The sequence below is a fragment of the Theobroma cacao genome, chromosome 9 (genome assembly GCF_000208745.1).
Source record: "Theobroma cacao cultivar B97-61/B2 chromosome 9, Criollo_cocoa_genome_V2, whole genome shotgun sequence".
In the NCBI taxonomy this organism is placed as follows: domain Eukaryota; kingdom Viridiplantae; phylum Streptophyta; class Magnoliopsida; order Malvales; family Malvaceae; genus Theobroma; species Theobroma cacao.
Genome location: NC_030858.1, coordinates 19,962,725 through 19,984,865, shown reverse-complemented (window position 1 = coordinate 19,984,865; position 22,141 = coordinate 19,962,725). Strand labels below are relative to the sequence as shown.

The 22,141-nt window shown below is 32.9% G+C and overlaps 1 protein-coding gene across 1 annotated transcript; it reads left to right on the top strand.

Moving 5' to 3' along the window:
* On the top strand, nt 14,677-16,335 carry LOC108663347. The gene is made up of 2 exons (XM_018127094.1): nt 14,677-14,700; nt 15,434-16,335. Exon 2 carries the CDS (start codon nt 15,440-15,442, stop codon nt 16,205-16,207), a length of 768 nt encoding a protein of 255 aa, XP_017982583.1. The 5' UTR covers nt 14,677-14,700; nt 15,434-15,439; the 3' UTR covers nt 16,208-16,335.

The following is a 22,141-nucleotide window of genomic DNA, read 5'->3' as shown; positions in this document are numbered from 1 at the left end:
AATACTTTTATGTGTCAGTAGTGTAAGTAATCCTTAAACTTGTGATATTAGGTCATCTTGTATGTGAATTGTCATGCTTTGATTTCACCCTTACGGGTTTGGAGGCGACCAGATGCCTAAGCAAGATGCTCTTGGGTATGGCATGAAACATGCAAAGATGAATGAGTAGTCCAAAAAGGATTCATCACCCAAGTGATTTGAAAGAGACATATCTCGCTTGCTCCTAACTTATATTAACAAAGTCTTTGGCCGAGGCGATCTTGATAGATCTTAATAGGTCAATATGAAGCTTTAGGACTAATATGGGATGTCATAAGTAGACATCATGCCATGCTTCATGACATATCTTAGATATTTGATGAAAGTATCGAATTACACTAAGATACTATATACTAAAAGGCTAGTCAGACCATATTAACTCTCCTAACATTTGGGTGGTTATGATATATTGCTAAATGCCACTCATGCTCAATACATATAAGTAATTGGATTAATTTATATTTATTACCAATATTTTAGGGGCCTAACGGGTCATACCAATAAAGTGACAATGTGAAATTAAACTGAGATTTGTAATCAATCGAAAACTTAGAATTTTCAATATGGATTTAATGAAATGGTTTAATTAAGTCTAAGGGTTAAATTGTAATTAACTAAAAGTTGGATAAGCAATTTAACCTAACTATAAAATACTTAAATGTGGATGCTGCATCATATGAGAAGAATTAGAGGTGAGAAAAACTTCACAGAAAATCAAAATAAAATCGTTTTTCTTTGTCATCTTTTCTACCAAAACTGATTCCTTGAAAAGTGAGATTTATAAAATCTTAGTCACTAACATCGCTTCATGACATACACATAATCCCAACCTTGAAGAAGGCTTTCATCTGTCACTTGTGTGGATCACTGTTAAAGTTTGGACACATGGACAACTTTGGTTTGTGATAATCGAACTTTGATGTGCAATCAAGAAAAGGGGTTATGACTTGTGATTTATTAAAATCACTATTAAAGGTATGATTTTGATCATTTACTTGTATGTATGAATGTTAATTCGATCAAATGCTAAAACAAGCGATCCTATGGAGGTTTTAGTGTTCTATGTTTATTTTCGTTGCGCTATTCAATTTTTATTATTAATTTTTTGAATTTCGTTCTTTTATTTGAACATGGTCGAAATCTAGCATTGGTATTAGAGCCACCTTGTATTTGCTTTTGATTAGATGATGTTTTAGTTGTTGTTAATATGAAGAAATCAGTTTTACCACAAAATCTTAATTCAAGTTGACATGTATGCTATAATTGTCAAAATTGTTTTGATTAATTTGAACATTTAATTCCAACAAGTTAATCATGATTTGAAACTTGATTTTAAGTATTTAGAAATTGATTTGAATCAAAGTTTTAGAGGCTCAAAGAATCGGGTTCAAAATGATTGGAATTGTTTTATACAAGTTTGAACTTGATATAGTGATATATCATGACTAGAAAAATCTTATTTCTTTTAAGGTTCATGGAGTTTGTTTTGAGCAACTTCCAGCCTTGAAATTATACTAAATTGTTTAGTATATGTTCTAGAAAAATCAGATTATGGCTATTCATGACAAGATTTCTTAAACAACCCTAATTTCTTAGTACATGCATTATCCAAGCATTAGTCAACTAAGGGATTTTTCAGCCAATATTTTGGCAGTCATGAAAGATAGTTAGCCGTCACTTTTGAGGTTTGAAAAGACTCCTTATGCCATCTCAATTGGTCTTGGTTTGGGAAACCTTGATCGATTAAAAAAAGGAAAGAAAAATTCATAAATTAAGGAATTTCGATTGTACAAGGAATGTAATTCCTTTAATGTCGATTTCTTCCATGATTTAAGAGATTGAATTTTTCCGTCTTTAATTAGATTAAATGTGGATATTAATCACCAGTAAATTCAGCCAATTAAATTTCTAAAATGGTTTTGGAAATTAGACATATTAGTTACCTAAAATGGTTAGGAAACTAATATAAGATAACTACTAAAAAGGTACAGTTACCTAATTGTTATCAAGTTCCTAAAAGTTAGGAAAATTAATCAAAATTGTTTGACCAATTAATTTAGATTGAAATGATTAATATTTAAATGAAAACTTAATTAAACCTAATGTGATTAGAATTTATCTTAATTAGATTAAGGTAAATGTTGATTAAGTAAAGGATTAAACTACATATGCCATGATTAGTAATTAAAAACTAAAGCATGTGTAATTTTAATATGTTCATGACATGATTATGGATATATAAGGATGATTATGGACTCAGACCCAATGTGATTGTGGATGGTTAAATTATTTTCATGATATTTATTTAATTAAATAAAGTATGCACATCCAACCTTATCTCTTAATTTTCTAGGTTAGTAAAATTCTTTCCTCACCTAATTCCTATCAAATGTAACGTGAGGTTTTTTTACTATAGATGTTATTAGTTACATCGAAGTGTAAACTTAAGTTTAGTTAGGAAATTATTTTGTAACTCAAACATAGAGATATAAAGGCTCCATGAAGATGCAAGGAGATTACAAGCAAGCTTAGAGAAGACTACATATGTAATCACTTAGGATTTGACCAACTAATTTCCTTCAATGGTTCAAGGAAATTAGATTAGATAATAGTCCATAAACATCCTAGTAGTATATATGCAATAGATTTATTTTATACAATATTATATATGTTATGCATGCAAAAATTGATGAGACCTAAATAACAAGATAATGACAACAACAAAAGCCTCATTAAATATTGGGTCACATGCACGGCATGATCAAGTTGCCTTCCACCATATAGTAAGATAAGTAAGCTGCTATTTTAATTTAAGGCTTGTTGAGTCACTCATCGCCAAACTTTTACACAAGTATGTTTGAGTTAGGTGGATTTTACTCAACTAATACTGTGTCGTTCAGATGTGTTACACTTGACCACATAACATTAAAGGCATAGTTAGGCGAAATGCATATGATGCATTTAGACAAAGAGTTGTCACCTAACCGATCTGGGAGTTGCATGGAAATGCAATTGATAAATTATGTTATCTACTCAATTATGTTTATTGTGATTTGTTGAGTCACTCAAGGTTGCAATAAGTTGAAAGGGATCCCAACCCACTAGAAATGCCTAGTAGAGATTTTCATGTAACAATGAAGGCTATTATTACGAAAAATTAGTGGGAAAGCCATTGCAAGATTTAATACCTAGTCTTAAATTGGTTAATAACATGAATGACTAATACAAATACTTTTTCTATAGTTATAGGTTGTTGTAATGGGTCTAATGATAATTGCTACTTTGCTTGGCATACTTGATGACATCAGAGCAAAATCTTCAGATTGGTATATCACCTTGAGAAAAGTTCTCAATAAATGGAAGGGTGCAATCTTGACAAGTAAAAAGATAACTTTAAATATGATTCAGCTTAACCTTTCTACTGTTAATCCTAAATCTTGGATAATAGACTCAAAATGTGGATCACATTTATGTACTAACATAAAGGCTTTAAGGGATAGTAGAAGGCTTGGTAAAAATGGCTTAGTCCAAAGAGTGGGCAATGGTGCAAAAATTGTAGTAGTTGCCATTAGGACTTGTGATCTCATTTACCATCAAGCTTAGTGCTAAAACTAAAAGAGTGCTACTATGTACCAACATTAACTAGAAACATTATTTCAGTTTCATACCTAGCTAAGAATGATGATTTCGAATTTAATATGGAAAGCAATTGTTGCACTGTCATTCTAAATGATATCTTTTATGGATCTGCAACATGTCATAGAGAACTATATGTTATGGATGTTGATAGCCCAATGCTCTATATAGATGTCAAGAAAGCTAGAGAAGATAATCCAAGTCAAACCAACATCTGACATTGTAGACTTAGTCATATCAATGATACAAGGATAGCCAAGTTATATAAATAAGGCTATCTAGATCCATTTGATTATGAATCATATGGAACCTGTGGATGTTGTCTTCTTGGTAAGATGACTAAGACTCTTTTTATTGGAAAAGGTGAAAAAGCAAGTGTGCTCATAGGGCTAATACATTCGGATGTATGTGAACCCTTAAACACACCAACTAGAGAAGGTTATTTGTATTTCATTAAGTTTATAGATGACCATTTTAGATTTAGTTATGTGTACCTAGTGAAGTACAAGTCTAAAGCTTTTGAAAAGTTTAAAGAGTTTAGGGCTAAGGTTGAGAAACAAATTGGGAAAGAGTATTTTACTCTTAGATTGGATCGAAGAGGAGAATATCTTAGCTAAAGGTTTTTAGATTATCTGACTAAACATGGGATTCTATCACAATAGACACCACTTAGAACTCCACAACATAATAAAGTGTCTGAGAGGAGAAAGTAAACCATGTTAGACATGGTTCGTTCCATGATGAGTAAGGTAGACCTTCCGATATCTTTTTGGGGATATGCCTTAAAGACTACTGCTTACCTTTTTAACAAGGCTTCAACCAAATCAGTTGATAAGACACAATGTGAGATGTGGTATGGCAAAAGGCCAAACTTGTCTTCTACAAGGATTTGGAAATGTACGACTTATGTGAATTGTGCATCATTTGATAAGCTTGGAGCTAGATTAGACAAATGCAAGTTTGTAGGGTATTGTAAACAAACTATAAGATATTATTTTTACAATCCCACTGAGCAAAAGGCGTTTGTCTCGAAACATGCCACCTTGTTGGAGAAAGTTTTTACTTGAAAAGATTAATGGGAGTAAGATAATTCTTGAATAGGTTCAAGAACCACAAATTGACATCTTTATGGAACCTGAGTCGACAGTTGAAGCATTGGATGCTCAAACTGGTGCTTAAGAAACACAAGTGCTTCATAGATCTATGAGACAGAGACAACTTCCAAAGAAATATAGATTTATGTTGGAAAGAGGTGCTTTGCCAATTGACAAAAAGCCTTCTACTTATGAGAAAGTAATATCTTATATTGATTCTGATGAGTGGTTGGAGGCCATGAAATTCGAGATGGATGCCATGCATGTAAACCAAGTATGGACTTTGGTTGATGCACTTGAAAAGGTAAAACCCATAAGATACAAATGGGTCTTTAAAAGAAAGATTGACATGGATTGTAATGTACAAACGTACAAGGCTAAGTTGGTTGCTAAAGGTTACAACCAAGTTGAAAGAATCAATTATAAGGAAACCTTCCCACTTATAGCCATGATTAAATCCATTCGAATTTTGCTTGCTATTGTTGCATATCATGACTATGAGATATAGAAAATGGATGTAAAAACAACATTATTTAACAAGAATTTGCAAGAAGAAGTGTATATGACACAACCTAAAGGTTTTACATCCAAGAAGAATTAGCATAAAGTGTGCAAACTCTAAAAGTCCATTTACGAGCTAAAGAAAATGTTTAGGAGCTAGAACATCAGATTTGATAAAACCATTAAAGAATATGATTTCATCAAGAATCCTGATGATCCATGTGTTTACAAGAAGGTAAATGGACAAGCAGTTGTATTCTTAGTTCTTTATGTTAATGACATACTACTAATAGGAAATGATATGCTGATACTACAGAATGTCAAGATCTAGCTATCTAAACAATTCTCCATGAAGGATTTAGGAGAAATTACCTATATTTCTGGGAATAAAGATCTGTACAGATAGATCAAAGGGGTTGTTAGAATTATCCCAATCCACTTACATAAACAAGGTATTAAAATGGTTTAACTTGACTGAATCCAAGAGGGGAAACTTACCTATGTCACATGGCATTTAACTCTCAAAGGACATGAGTCCGAGGACGCAAAAAGAGAGGATGAGGATGGATAAGATACCGTATGCATCAGCTATAAGATCCAACATGTATGCCATGTTATGTGCTAGACCAGATGTGGCGTATGCTACGAGTGTCACAAGCAAATACCAATTGAATCTAGGTGAGAGTCATTAGATTGCTGTGAAAAATATCCTTAAGTACTTAGGACGAACTAAGGATGTTTTCTTGGTCTATGAAGGGGCTAAACTCCAAGTTAAAGAATATGGAAATGCCGCATTCCAATCTGATAAGGATGATAGAAAATTGCAAAGAGGGTTTATGTTGACCTTGAATAGTAGTGCTATCAGCTGGAAAAGTTCCAAGCAAGCAACGACTACAGATTCTACATCTAAGACTGAATACATCTTTGCGTTTGAGGTAGCAAAGGAGATAATTTGGATCAAGAAGTTCATAACTAAACTTGGTGTGGTTTCTAGCATTGTTGATCTTGTAACTTTGTATTGTGAAAACAATGGAGCCACTTTGCAAGCAAAGGAACCGAGGTCTCATCAACGGTTCAAACATGTATTACAGCGTTATCACTTGATTAGAGAGATCATTGTGAGAGGTGACATTAATATAGAGAGAGTACCCATAGAGGACAACTTAGCTGTTCCTCTCACTAAAGTTCTATCCCAGCAGAAACATGATCTTCACTTGGAGGGCTTTGGTATTAAATACATGGGTGATTAGCTCTAGTGCTAATGGGAGATTATTAGTAAGCCTTGTAAGACAATCGGTTTTGTGCTTGTAAAACACTACATTAAGTAGTCATATTTCATGTTAAATACATTATGGATATTTTATATAATCTATGAGGTATTTCTTTTTCCATGAGTTTATTTATAAAGAGTTATGATAGACTTATGTAGATAAAGTCCTTGGAACATAATGGTCTTGCAAAGAAATTGTAAGAGTTAGAATTATGAGATTCTTATGCATCAAAGCTTTATTTCTAAATATGTTCCTAGTCATTGTATTGTCAAGAATAAGGGCATTGACAATGCTCAAAGACTGGTACATGCTAAGCCTTCTTACTTTAGAAGTAAGCAACCGATCTCATAGGTTGAAGTATTGAGATACTTGGGGATAGTATGTGAGTGTTTGTTAAGGAACAAGTTCACAAAACATGACTCACTATGAGAGTTCCATTTGGTATTTCACTCAAGTGTCCATGGAAATACTTTCATGTGTTAGTAGTGTAAGTAATCCTTAAACTTGTGATACCAGGTCATCTTGTATATGAATTGTCAAGCTTTGATTTCACTCCCATGGGGTTTGAAGGTGACTAGATGCCTAAATAGCATGCTTTTGGGTATCTCATGAAGCATGTGAAGATGAATGAGTAATCTAGAGAGAGTTTATCACCCCAAGTGATTTGAGAGGGACATATCTTACTTGCTCTTAGCTTATATTGACAAAGTCCTTAGCGGAGGCAATCTTGATAGGTCAATGTGAAGCTGTAGGACTAATATGGGATGTCATAAGTAGACATCGTTGTCATGCTCCATGACATATTCGAGATATTTGATGAAAGGATCTAATTACACTAAGATATTGTACACTGAAAGGCTAGTCAAGCGTATTAACTCTCTTGATATTTGGGTGGTCATGATGTTGCTAGATGCCTCTCATGATCTATAAATATATAAAATTGGATTAATTTATATTTATTGCCTACATGTTGGGGGCTTAATGGGTCACATACAATAATGTGAAAATGTGAAATTAAAATGGGATTTATACTTAATCGAAAATTTAAAATTTCCAATACGGACTTAATTAAATGGTTTAATTAAGAACAAGGGTTAAATTATATTTAATCAAAAGTTGGATCAACAATTTAACCTAACTATAAATACTTAAATGTGGATGTTGCACCATACGAGAAGAATTAGAGGTGAGAAAGACTTGATAGAAAATCGAAATAGCTCCCTAAGCCTAAGAAACGATTTTTTTAGTTGGGTTCCAAGAATCGTTTTACTTTATCATCTTTTCTACCAAAATCTATTCTTTAAAAGGTGAGATTTATGAAATCTTAGCTACAAACATCGTTTCACAGCCTACACATAATCCCTACCTTAAAAAAGGTTTTCATCTGTCACTGGTGTGGATCACTGTTAGAGGGTGGAACATGGACTGCTTTGGTTTGCAATAACCAGGCTTTAGTGTGGAATCAAGAAAAGGGCCATGACTTTTGATTTATTGAAATCACTACTAAAGGTATGATTTTTTCTTATATATATGAATGTTAATTCGATCAAATGCCAAAACAAGTGATCTTATGGAGGTTTCGATTTTCTATGTTTATTTTCATTATGCTATTCAATTTTAATTGTTAATTTTTTGAATTTTGTTCTTTTCTTTGAGCATGGCTGAAATATAACAGATCAAAGTTTGCTTTGTTAGGAATTTGAGAATATGGTGTCTTAGAAAGCAAGTATATTCTCATGATTATATTCCATTTATTTTGTTTGTAATGAAAGTACATTTTGATAATAAGACGAAGAATTTGTTTTAAGTAAGCATTTATTATCTAATTATAAAGTACTATGATTCTATTGATACATTAAAATACATTTGTATGAAGAGTCATACATATGACATCTATTTTAATTAAATCTTAAAATTGATCAAAACCATATAATAATGCTGGTCACATTTTTTATGTTAAGGTTGTAGTGTGTAAATTACTTGCAATGAAAATAATGTGATTCACTTCAAAAGAATGATAAGTCTCAAATCATCGAAATGGTTGACTTCGAGTAATGACACTATAACATGAATTAGAATCACATGAGAATCAAATTTAAGTTTTAACCATTGCTTAAATCTTGATCTTTCCCTTATGCATTTGCTTATAGTAGAAAAAAAATCTTGATGGAGAATGGACTTGTATTTTATCTCTTTATAATCTTTTATATACCATGGGCATGATCATTTTAATGCATTGATCTAGACTCCATATGTTGAGATTATAATTAAGGTGAGTATCTGGGTACATATATCCAAATAGTGGCCTAGTGGATTTCAAGAAGATATAATCAAGGGGAGAATCAAATATCACTTTTAGCGATTTCAAGAAGATTTGTGATTAATCTAGGCCCAGTGGATTGATGAATTAGTTACTCATCACATCTTGATACTCAAAAGGTTAGATCTATAGTATTGTATCACTAATTGGATAAAATCTAAGACTAAGAGACAAAATTGACATAAAAGGTAAAACGGTAATTTCACCTTTTGTCATTGGATGGTTATGAGGGTTTAAAACATAAAGTTTGTAATTTGGACAACCAATATTGAATATTGGATCATTTTTTGTAATTGTAGTTAATCTAAGAATGCAACCATGAATCTATGGTGGAGTGATTTTATAGTTAATAAACTTGAATTATCTTAATGAGATTACGAGTAATGCTAAGTTTGTCAGAGCTTGGAATATCTATGTCTAAATAGATTCCCCATTTAACTTCGTAGAATTCAACTTGCTTAAGTTGGAATGCATGTTTTATTTAATTGTTTAAATTTCTATTCAAAAATGGTCATTTTACATATTGTCTTAATTAAGACAAAAGTTATCTCAATTTAGACAAGGTACATATGTGTTGATTTAAGACAAAAGATGTCTTAATTATATTATTTCATATTTGGTAAGTTAAAAAATTGTCTTAATGAATAAATATTTTTTTTAAGGAAGAGTTGTCTTAAAATGAAAAATGTTTATTAAGATAATTATTTTTTGAAAAGCTATTAAGATAATTATTTGTTGGCTCCATTAGTTTTTGATGATAATAAAACATTCCCATTTATTTGTGTCTAATACTTTTACTTAAGTGTGCAGGAAAATTAATATATGAAATTAATTAATTAACTCTTCAAAGAGTATATCAAAAGAAAAAAAGGGATAAAAATAGCAAGATGCAACTATTTAATAAGGAGGAAGCTTATTGGTGAAACAAGGAAGAATGTTGGTTGACCAAGTTTCAAATTGGAGGAATGGTGGGCTGAAGAGTTTGAGAAATAGAACCAACTTAGTCGACCAAATCAGTCAACTAACTGCTCTCTGCTAGAATCTACAACCTAAAACAGAACCAACTTAGTCGACCAAGTCAGTCGACTAAGAGCTCTATGTCTGCAAATTGAACCAGAGCACTACAAGACAGATTAACGGCTAGAACTCATCATAAACTATTTCCAACGGACATAAAACTGCCAAACTGCCATCAGAGTTGCTTCTCCAAGTATAAAAGGGTCTTCCAACAATTAAAAACAAGTTTTTAGAAGCCTTGAATGAGATTTGAACTATAGAGAGTTGAAAAACCAGAAAATCTTCACTGCACTTGTCTGCATTTAAATGCCTACTCTTTGCATTTGTATTTTGCACTCAATCTTATACCAATCAGATCAACTTGTGATCATAGGTACTTTCTTTTACTACTCTTCTTGTATTCTTAGAGTGAGGAAGTCACTCTAAGGGGTTGTTCAAGCTCAGGATAGCTTGATTGTTGTAGGTTGTGGTTGAGCCTTGGAAAATCACTTTGAGTTTTAGTTGAGCCCGTGAAAAACTAGTGTAAAGGGTTTTGGCTGAGCCTTGAAAAGCCATTGTAAAGCTTGGTGAAAGCTTGTGAATTTCACCGAATCTTAGTGGATTTGTTGGGAAAATCCTTGGTTGGATAATCAAAGTTGTGGATGTAGGTTTTGGACCGAATCACTCTAAATTGCTGTGCATCTTATACTCTATTTTTATTTTCTTAAGTTCTGAAAATTAGTTTCCAATATTGTTAAGAGCTAAATTATACTATTCACCCCCTTTCTAGCACATATTATCGGGACCAACATTATTGTCTTGAGATAAAATAATATTGAAAGATTTTAATTATAATTAAAGAATTAAATAGTTTATTCTTTATCTATAATTAATTATAATTTGTTGATAAATTATAAGAGTGCATGTTTGATTAGGATTCCTTATTTTATTATTAATTCTTTTTAATTAAAGATAGATAATAATAAAATAGAATAATTATTCAATAAAGAATCATATTTTGACTTAGACAAATAATTATAATTAAATAAATAGATTGTTTATTTTTTAATTATAATTTTAATTATTATTAGAGGAGTATGGTACAACCATAACACTTTATGGATGACAAACTTGGACTCTTGATAGGAATTTATTTTTAATTAAAACTAAAAAAAAGAAGAGTCCATCAAGAAAATAAAATTTAAAGTCTTGGTCCCACCTTATAAAAGGGATTTTCAATATCTTTTAAGGGCGAAGCCCTAAGTCTAAAAGTTCCTCCAAGAATCCTCTATAGTCGCCTCTTCTTTTAAGGTTCTTCTTGATCTCCAATCTTAGTATATTTTCTAGAAACCTCTCACAAGAAAAACAATCATAGATTTAAAGAAAAAAAAAAGAGAAATTCAATTGTTACCATCTTAATTTAGCATTCCGTACCTTGTCCATTCAAGGTTCAAGTTGAAAGCCATTCTTGAAGAATAAGTGGTTAGTTTATCTGGTTGAGAAATCAATTTTTGGTGTGGTGGTGAATTTACTCCAATTCACTAGGAGTCAAGAATCGAAAATCTTGTAAAGGAAACACCTATATCGGTAATTTGGGCATAACTTTCTCTCTGAAGCTCCAAATGACGTGATTCTAAATACATTAGAAGGCTAAGAAACAAGCTACAATTCTTGTGTTTACCATTTTACCTAATTTGAATGAGATTAAGGAGAAAAATTCATCCCATGTTGCTTGTCAATTTAAACCAAATAATAGAAACAGGATCAAGGAAAGGTATGTTCATTGATAACTCTATGATATAGAGTTATTTGAACTTAATTTTGATAATAATTTAGCTTAGTTCTTGTAGTAATGTGTAGAAATTAATTAGGTTTTATTTAATTATTTTAAGTTAGTTAATTACATAAGTCGATCTAATCTTAGTTAATTTTGTGCTTAAATTGGTGTTTATGTTCATAAGATATATTATTATTGATTAATTTGCTGTTTTTATAGGTTTGAAACAAAAAGGATGAAAAGTTGTCAAGTTGGGTGTTCATGAGATGTAGACCTTCGCTGCACATGTCTCAACATTTTGACCATAACATTCTCTATAGAACTCTAAATGAGGTGATTCTTAGATCATTGGAAAGCTAAGAGAAAATGATACAACTTTCATGTTTCCCACTTCACCCATTTCTGATTGGAAGGTGGTTGAAATCCTTATCAAAATTTAAGTACTACACCAAGAGAGCAAAAGTCAAGATTGAACCTTGAGAGTTGCGGCTTTGAATGATGACGTCAAACCCTGTTCTATAAAATAATTATGACGTCATTTACATGCTCAATAGAATGTTTGCATGTTTAGGAAGTTTGAGGAATCGTTAAAAGACGATATTGCCCCTAATGGTACCATTAAGTCGATTAAGCCTCAAACTAGTTCAAATAGGAATTTTGAGGTGAAATTAAGAGTTTCACAATTCAGGGATGACTCAAAATGGTAATTCGGAGTTCGAGGATCAATTTGGAGTCAAACCGAAATTTTCACTATCTAGCGGTAAAATGGTCATTTGCCACATGAGGACAAAATGGGAATTTTGAGAAAAGATTTTTTTGGCCCCATTTAACTTATTGGAGTATGATTTGAGTATTGTAGTATAATTTGAGGGTTTGGCAGAGAAAAAGTTTAATTCCGGTGATTTTTGGAGTGTAGGGGCAAAAAATCGTAATTTTTCCACCCACGGATAAAATTTGAGATTTTGAGAGAATTTAGATAAAATTTGACAAATTGGAGAATGGTATGAGTATAAGGGATGAAAAATATGTCTATGGGCAATTTTTCAAATTTTGGGGCAAAAAAGTAATTTTTGACTTTTTACGGGGGCAAAAGTGTAAATTTTAAAAATTACTCCACCAAGAGTTTGGATAAGTCTGAGAATTTTATCTAAGCTATGGATATGTGGGACAAGTGTATGGTGAAAATTTGGAAATAAATGGATGGCTAGAATTTAAGGAATTAATAAAACAAAAAAAATGAATAAAATAATATTATATTATTTTAGCCTTTAAAAACGTCAAAATTCCAGAATTCTCATCTTCTTCAGCTGTCCAAACCAAGAGAGAAAAAGGGGGAAAAGAAATAAGAACCCTAGCTGAAAAATTTGGGGAAAATCAAGAGAAATCAAGAAATCAAGCATTAAAAAGGTAAGTTTCATTGATTTTCCTTGTGATTTTCACTACCCATGCATTTTTTTCTCATTTTCATGCAAAATTAGAAAGTGGGTATGGACACCCATGCTGGCCAAACCTCCATGGATGAGTTTTGAACTTGAGTTTTGGTTGATTTTAATTGAATTAAGTGATTTTAGTTAGGTTATATTGAAATATAACAAAAATAAGCTAGAGAAATAATTTTCTCCCATTGAAACCCATTATGCTGAATTTTCTTGGGGAATATTGGCTGCTGATCTTGATGTTTATTTGAGGAATTATGATGAATAATGATGAATTATGAGCCTAGAAAAATAATGGGAATTTTCGGAGCAAAAATATGAATTTTTACCCACTAGGGGTATTTTCGTAATTTGCTATCGAGACTGATAATTTGCACCACACTGAGGGACATTAAGTCAATTTGGGTGCAATTGAGGTATAGAAACTGAAAAAAATTAATTTGGAGTTTAAACGGACGCGTATATCGATTTATCGGGTAAAAGACCGAAATAGGCTAACACCGCATTTAGGCAAAAATTTAGACATTTTTGCATTCCATATCAAGCATTAGTAGTCTAAATTAGTTTAATTTCAATTTAGTACCAATGTGGTGAATTTCTCGATTTTGTACTGTGTCAAGGTGGTGAGTCCTCCGATAAAGGCAAGGGAATTGCACCCGAGGACCAGTAGTCTGAGTATTTCGAAAATCCCCACTCTAGACACGGTGAGTAACCTTACCATCATTTTAATTATCTAAAGTATGTTTTTATTCGGTTTTGGTGAATTTTATGAAAATGAGTTCAAATGGTAAATTTTTATGTTTTGTAAACAAAATGAGTTTAAATGAAAATATTTTATAAATTGTCTTGAAACGAAATAACGATTTTGAAAATAGAGTAATTGGAGACCACTGATATGTTGTAAATTTAAAATTGAATTAATGGCTTATGTTATTGTATTGGCATGACTGGCTGGGCTGTGTTTTTTATGAATTATATGAATTGCTTTATTTTACCCTTGCAGGCTGGGTAGTAATATATTAGCCCTGTCATGCTGTCAAAATTTTATTGTATGGTGGGTTTGACCTGCTGCAGTGGGCTGGATTCTGTGGACTAGCCTATTAGAGGGGCACGGAATCCTGTTATATTTTTACCTCGGTTGGAGAGGCGAGTAGGGTAACTCCTGAGGTATAACTTTTAGAGTTCACTTCACGCCAAACCACCTCGTGAAGGGGAACTCGGCCAACGTCAAGGAATGGCTATGTTTTCAAAATAAAAACATGACTTTCTAATAGCCTTGGCGGACTCAGTTGGGATAGCCCTCGGCCAAGGTATCCCAAATAACTGAGTATGATAATAATTTTTGGCATGAGCCAAGCTTTTTAAGAAATTCATAAGCCATACTGATTACTTGCTTTAAATAAATTGATTTCATTTGGTTGAAATAAGTTGAAAGATGATAAATTACAGTTTGATGAAATGTTTTAATAGTCTCCTTTTACTCGACTTTAGATATTTTGAGTGATGTTTGTTTACTCACTGGGATTTTATAATCTCACCACCCTCATTTCCACCCATTTCAGGCTCAGAATAGATTGTAGATAACTGATATCGGCGAGGATTACAGTTGAACTTGCCACATCCAAAGACTGTAGGTTCATTTCTTTTGATACTTTTGGTCATTCGTGGGCCCACGTGTCACTGTAAATTAAATTCTATACTTTGGTTATCTGTATTACGGTATGTAAGAATTTATTTTGCTTTTACGCTATAAAAATTATTTATGCAGTGTTCTTAAAATATCGTTTTATGTGAAAATTGAATATTTTATTGAATATTTTTATTTTATTATAACAGTCATAATTCCATTTTAAACGAATGTTTTAGACATCCAAAATTATTTTTGATTAAGAAATATGTGTTTTCCACTTACATACTATATTTTTAGATGATTTTTGAGATTTTTGGGATAAATGACAAAAATACCCCTGTGAGACGGAAATTATTATTTCATTTGTTTAAGTTGGAAACAGTTTAAAATCTTTTAAAATGTGGTATTTGGAAACAGTTACCCACAGGGGAAATGAGAAGCTGATATTAAAGCCTTGCGGGGTCTCGGTTGACATTCCGGGTAATGAATGTAAATTGAGACGTCGCGGCGGTTGTCACGGGCTCGATGGGAGTTCCGGGTCGTGACAATTAAGTTGGTATCAGAGCTGTTGGTTTGAAAGATTAGAGTTTTGGGTTTAAAGTTATTTTAAAGCTGTTTTAAAAATTTACAGTGTCAGTGTGGCCCCGAGTTAAGTTAGGTTAGGTTGAATAAAATACATGCATAAGCATATAGAGCCTGAGGTTGCCTAAACTCACTTTGTTCCCTCTTATAGATTATTATGTCTCCTCGACGCGAACAACCACCTTTCACTAGATCAGTTGGGAGGGGAAGAGGTCGTTTCCAACGTCGTCAGTTAGGTGCAATAGAGGAGGAATCGACTGCATCCACCATTCGGGCAGCACCTGCTGCTGAACAAACCGAGACTCCTCCACATCCTCCACCTCCTCTGCCACTTACTAGTATTCTTGCTATGCCTCTTGAGGCAGTTCAGGCATTAGCAGCCTTCTTTACTGCTATTGCTGGCCAGGCTCAGGCTGGTCAAGCTCTTCCTACAGTTCCTCTGGCTGCTCCTTCAGTACCACCATCCCCACCTCCTGTCCCACCACCAGTGCTGGATGTTTCTGATTCTAAGAAGCTTAAAGAGGCTAGGCAACATAGTTGTGTTTCTTTTATGGGTGAGTCGGACGCAACCGTGGCTAAAGAGGTGGTGCGAATGGCTTTAAGAGCCGAGAAGCTTGCGAATGAAAATAAGAGTCTGCGAGCTGAGTTAGCAAAAAGGAGAAATCTAAGTGTATCTTCTAGTCAGCCACCAAACAGGGGCAAAAACTCCTCTGTTTCAGGAAGTTCACGTAGATGCAGAAATTGTGGGAATTATCATGTTGGGCCGTGCAGAGGGCCTGCACGATGTTTTCATTGTGATCAACTGGGTCACATTAGGAGAGATTGTCCACAGTTAGGACGGGCTACGGTAGCTGCTCCATCTCCACCAGCTCATACGGATATACAGAGGAGAGATTCCTCTGGATTGCAACCGAGACAGGGATGATTTTGACATACCACCAAGGGTAGATTAAATAAGTTGAAATTAGTGCTCTAATAAAGTACGTATGATAGAAAGCTAGTTTGTAAGTTGTAGTTTTCATGATCATGAAATATATAAAGATTATCAATATATGGACATACATTTGGAGTTGTAATTTACAAGTTTGAAGTATTTAAGATATGATTAAATGGAATTAGCATTAGTTAAGGTACGTAAATCTTTTAATTAATTTCTATGGAGTATGCGTGATAGTAGAATGGAGGAACATCGTGCAGTGATGCTATATGGTGAAATCACTATACAATATGGAAAGGGTATTTTCGAGTGGGATTTATTGACTGATGATAAGTGATGAGCAATTTGAGATACATGTAGCTATGAATAAATTTGGAGATTTTTGCTTAAGCAAACTTGTATTAAATGTTATGGTAAAGATATATGAATGCTAGTGGCAAAATAAATACGTTAAATCAATGTTTTGATCGCACACTTGTGATAGAAAGTTAGTCTTGCTAATTGTGGTATAGACTCGAAGGGAAGCCACACGATTGTGAATAATTGAGGTAGTAGCTTTAAAGGTGGAAGAGTTGCTAAGATAAAGTGAATTCAAACCGTTGCAACGCCACAGTTCTGACTATTAAACGCTGTCACGTTAAGAACCCCTAATGGCTAGAAAGCAGAGCAAATTGAGAGTGGCATGAAGATGAAACTCACGAGTTGAAGAATGGTCATTGGTTTTCATGCTAAGCTTTGTTGTTTGGAGTCTTAAGTGCATTGGGAGGTATTAAGATAAAGATGATGAGTGAAATTGCAAAGTTTTTTTTTTTTTTTTTTATTATTGCCTTATATATATTGGCATGTAAGAGAAAGAAAAGTTAGAGAATTTTTGAGATGGCTACATAAAAATAAATTAACATGTGGAGTGTTAAGATGAATAATATGATGACTGAAGTCAAATCTTAAGAAATAAAGAAGACAAGAGATTAAGTCTTGTTAAAGACTAAAGAGGAAGCGAGCGAAAGGTTAGATGAATGTATGAGATACTGATAAGAGATGTCAATACCAAGTGAGGAAAATGTAAATAAAGATTTCAATAATGATATAGCAAATGAGTTTATATAGAATATTGTTATGAGAATATACTGATCTTGTCTTGACCTTGTTGAAAGGAAAGGATTAGTAACAACACAAGTAAACTAGGTGACATGCTAGAAACCCATGGAGATAAATTGAAGCATGAGTAGTTGGGCATGCCTTTATGGAAATGATATACTTGGTGTATAAAAGAGTAAATAAGTGATTAAGTGTTTCAAGAATGTTTAAACGCCCTTGAGAAAGAATTATAAGTTATACATGATGAGCATAAGATGCGTGACTTTGAAACTTGCTAAGGAGCCAAATGGCTAAGTTACGGGTTAAATGATCATATGTTGTGAGACATAAATTTAAAATAAATATCCCTAAGGAAATACTCAAGAGAAGTTCTGCCATGGATCTTGTGAAAGCAAGCACTAAGTTATGTAGTTATAAAAAGGAAGCTATAAGCTGAGAGTGGTATAAGTATTAACATTAAAAAGTACTTGAGGAGAATTTAGTTTCAAGTCTTGTAATTTCAAGTACAATTTGTAAATTAGTTAAGGAAGAATGATGTTATATTCATATGAAAGAGTGGAATAAAGGATGATAGAAGTTAACCTTGATAATGAAGTCAGATAATGAAACTTTCTTAATATATTATGGGAATTGGAATTCGAAAATGCGTGAGGCATACATGATTCAAATGAATCTGAGTTTTAAGTGACAAATCAATATCGAAATGCAATAAGGATACAATATATAGGAGACATGAAGGATAATCGAGGAATAAGGATGACTTTTAGGAATTGTAGTATTGCATAAGATGCAATGATCAAGTCAAGATAAATTTTTGAGATACCAATGGGATTATAAAACATACACGCATAATAGATTATAATTCAATGGAGATGACATTGTGATGCAATGATATACAGTACAAGGAAACTTAAGCATATAATTGGAAATGATAAGAAGAGAATATAAGTATATAAATGATGAGGAACTATGCACAGGCATGATGAGAATTTGTATGAATTATGAAGATTATTCTATTGAATCTTGATTGTGGATGGGAATGAATTAAGAGAAATTAGTCTGAAGGCATTTGAAAACAGAGACTCGTATACATAATGAGGAATATAGACATTTGAATGTATATGTATATGTATGTGTGGAGTAGTGATGTACCCAACTAAATGAATAATGGTTTTAGTGGTTCAAGATTTGAACTCAATATATTTGATGAGTTGTATAGATAATGTAACGATTAAGAATCTTATCAGAAGACGATTTATGGTGACCTAAGGAATTTTGGAGAAATAGTTAAGGGAATATAATCTATAGTACGATTAAGCCATATGAGATGGATTAATAGGATTAAGAAGATTGAAATTTCCTAAATGCAAAGTAAACATGAAATATGTAGAAATAATTAAAGCCATTAATTTTCCCGAACGCTGAGGATATGTACAGGAATGAGTATGGCGTGTTAATGATATTGTAAACTACACAATAGTGTATGAGGATAGGATGAATGAATGAAAGTCGAGAAGTTTGATATGGAATGAAGTAATAAGATAGTGATTGGTATACCTAAATAAGAATAAAATGCGATCGAAATTGGTATGATTGAGATGGAGTTATGGTTCAAGCTTAATGATAGTAATAGAAGCATGCTTGGTGTCTCGATATAAGAGATCATAATTGTGAAGGTTATTGTTGATCTGATTTTAAAGGATAATAATAGACATAAGCGAAGTACTTGAGTTGAATTGGAGGTAAATGAGGTGAACAAATCGAAATTCCCTATAAAGGGGAGGACATAAGAAGTCGAGCATTAGATGAGAAAACAATACCCCCACATTTTCTCTGAGTTCAGTACATGAAATTTTGAGGTCAAAATTTTATTTTAAGGGGGGTAGTGTTGTCAAGCCCGACCTTATAAAATACTTTCCATGTCATTCATATGATTGACAATATGCTTGCATACTTGGAAAGCCCTGAAAGAAAAATCGTTAAAAGACGACAATGTACCAAATGGTACAATTAAGTTAATTTAAGTCTCGAACTAGATCAAATAGAGAATTTAAAATGAAATTAAGAATATTAAAGTCCCAGAATGGTTTAATATGGTGATTTGGAGTTCGAGGATCAATTTGAAGTCAAACTAGAATTTTTACTGTCCAGGGGCAAAATGGTCATTTGCCACCCAAGGACACAATGGGAATTTTTAGAAAAGAATTTTTTTAGCCCCATTTGACTTATTGGAGTATGATTTGAGTATTGGAGTATAATTTGAGGGTTTGGCAGTGAAAAAGTTTAATTCCAGTGATTTCTAGAGTGTAGGGGCAAAATCGTAATTTTGCCACCCGCGGACAAAATTTGAGATTTTGAGAGAATTTAGATCAAATTTGACAAATTGGAGAATGGTATGAGTATAAGGGATGAAAAATATGTCTATGGGCAATTTTTCAATTTTTGGGGCAAAAATGTAATTTTTGACTTTTACGGGGGTAAAAGTGTAAATTTCAAAAATTACTCCACCAAGACTTTGGATAAGTCTGAGAATTTTATCTAAGCTATGGATATGTGGGACAAGTGTATGGTGAAAATTTGGAAACAAATGGATGGCTAGAATTTAAGGAATTAATAAAACATTAAAAAAATGAATAAAATAATATTATATTATTTTAGCCTTTAAAAAGGTAAAAATTCCAGAATTCTCATCTTCTTCAGCTGTCCAAACCAGGGGAGAAAAGGGGAAAAAAAAAAAAAAAATCCTACCTGAAAAATTTGGAGAAAATCAAGAGAAATCAAGAAATCAAGCATTAAAAAGGTAAATTTCATTGATTTTCCTTGTGATTTTCACTACCCATGCATTTTTTTCTCATTTCCATGCAAAATTAGAAAGTGGGTATGGACACCCATGCTGGCCAAACCTCCATGGATGAGTTTTGAGCTTGATTTTTGGTTGATTTTAATTGAATTAAGTGATTTTAGTTAAGTTATATTGAAATATAGCAAAAATAAGCTAGAAATATAATTTTCTCCCATTGAAACCCATTATGCTGAATTTTCTAGGGGAATATTGGCTGCTGATCTTGATGGTTATTTGAGGAATTATGATGAATAATGATGAATTATGAGCCTAGAAAAATAATGGAAATTTTCGGAGCAAAAATACAAATTTTTACCCACTAGGGGTATTTTCGTAATTTGTTATCGGGACTGATAATTTGCACCACACTGAGGGACATTAAGTCAATTTGGGTGCAATTGAGGTATAGAAACTGAAAAAAATTAATTTGGAGTTTAAACGGACGCGTATATCAATTTATCGGGTAAAAGACCGAAATAGGCTAACACCGCATTTAGGCAAAAATTTAGACATTTTTGCATTCCATATCAAGCATTAGTAGTCTAAATTAGTTTAATTTCAATTTAGTACCAATGTGGTGAATTTCTCGATTTTGTACTGTGTCAAGGTGGTGAGTCCTCTGATAAAGGCAAGGGAATTGCACCCGAGGACCAATAGTCTGAGTATTTCGAAAATCCTCACTCTAGACACGGTGAGTAACCTTACCATCATTTTAATTATCTAAAGTATGTTTTTATTCGGTTTTGGTGAATTTTATGAAAATGAGTTCAAATGGTAAATTTTTATGTTTTGTAAACAAAATGAGTTTAAATGAAAATATTTTATAAATTGTCTTGAAACGAAATAACGATTTTGAAAATAGAGTAATTGGAGACCACTGATATGTTGTAAATTTAAAATTGAATTAATGGCTTATGTTATTGTATTGGCATGACTGGCTGGGCTGTGTTTTTTATGAATTGTATGAATTGCTTTATTTTACCCTTGCAGGCTGGGTAGTAATATATTAGCCCTGTCATGCTGTCAAAATTTTATTGTATGGTGGGTTTGACCTGCTGCAGTGGGCTGGATTCTGTGGACTAGCCTATTAGAGGGGCACGGAATCCTGTTATATTTTTACCTCGGTTGGAGAGGCGAGTAGGGTAACTCCTGAGGTATAACTTTTAGAGTTCACTTCACGCCAAACCACCTCGTGAAGGGGAACTCGGCCAACGTCAAGGAATGGCTATGTTTTCAAAATAAAAACATGACTTTCTAATAGCCTTGGCGGACTCAGTTGGGATAGCCCTCGGCCAAGGTATCCCAAATAACTGAGTATGATAATAATTTTTGGCATGAGCCAAGCTTTTTAAGAAATTCATAAGCCATACTGATTACTTGCTTTAAATAAATTGATTTCATTTGGTTGAAATAAGTTGAAAGATGATAAATTACAGTTTGATGAAATGTTTTAATAGTCTCCTTTTACTCGACTTTAGATATTTTGAGTGATGTTTGTTTACTCACTGGGATTTTATAATCTCACCACCCTTAATTCTCCACATTTCAGGTTCGGGATAGCCGGTAGATAGCCGATTGCATCAAGGACTTCAGTTAGCCTTGCATTGACAAAATTATAGGTTCACAGACTCGCATCTTATTGGTTAGTTGGGGGCCCACGTGTCATTGTAAAAGTAATTTTATACTTTAGTTATTTGATTTAAAATATGTATGAACATATTTAGCTTTTACACCATGTTTTTGGCGAGTTTTGATATTATCGAAGAAAAATGACGAAAATGCCCCTGTGAGCCAAAAAATAATATTTTATTGTTTTGATTTGAAAACGACTTATGATTTCTTGAAATGTAAGATTTAATAACTGTCGCTTATCGGGGAGATGCGAAAGCTGATACTAAGCCTTGTGGGGTTCCGATCGGCATTCGGGGTAATGAGTGCCTTTCGAGACGTCGCGACGGTTGTCACGGGCCCGATGGGAGTTC

What these genes read in the sequence shown, in the direction of transcription:
- LOC108663347 (XM_018127094.1), top strand. Translation starts at nt 15,440, where the DNA reads ATGTCTCCTCGACGCGAACAACCACCTTTCACTAGATCAGTTGGGAGG.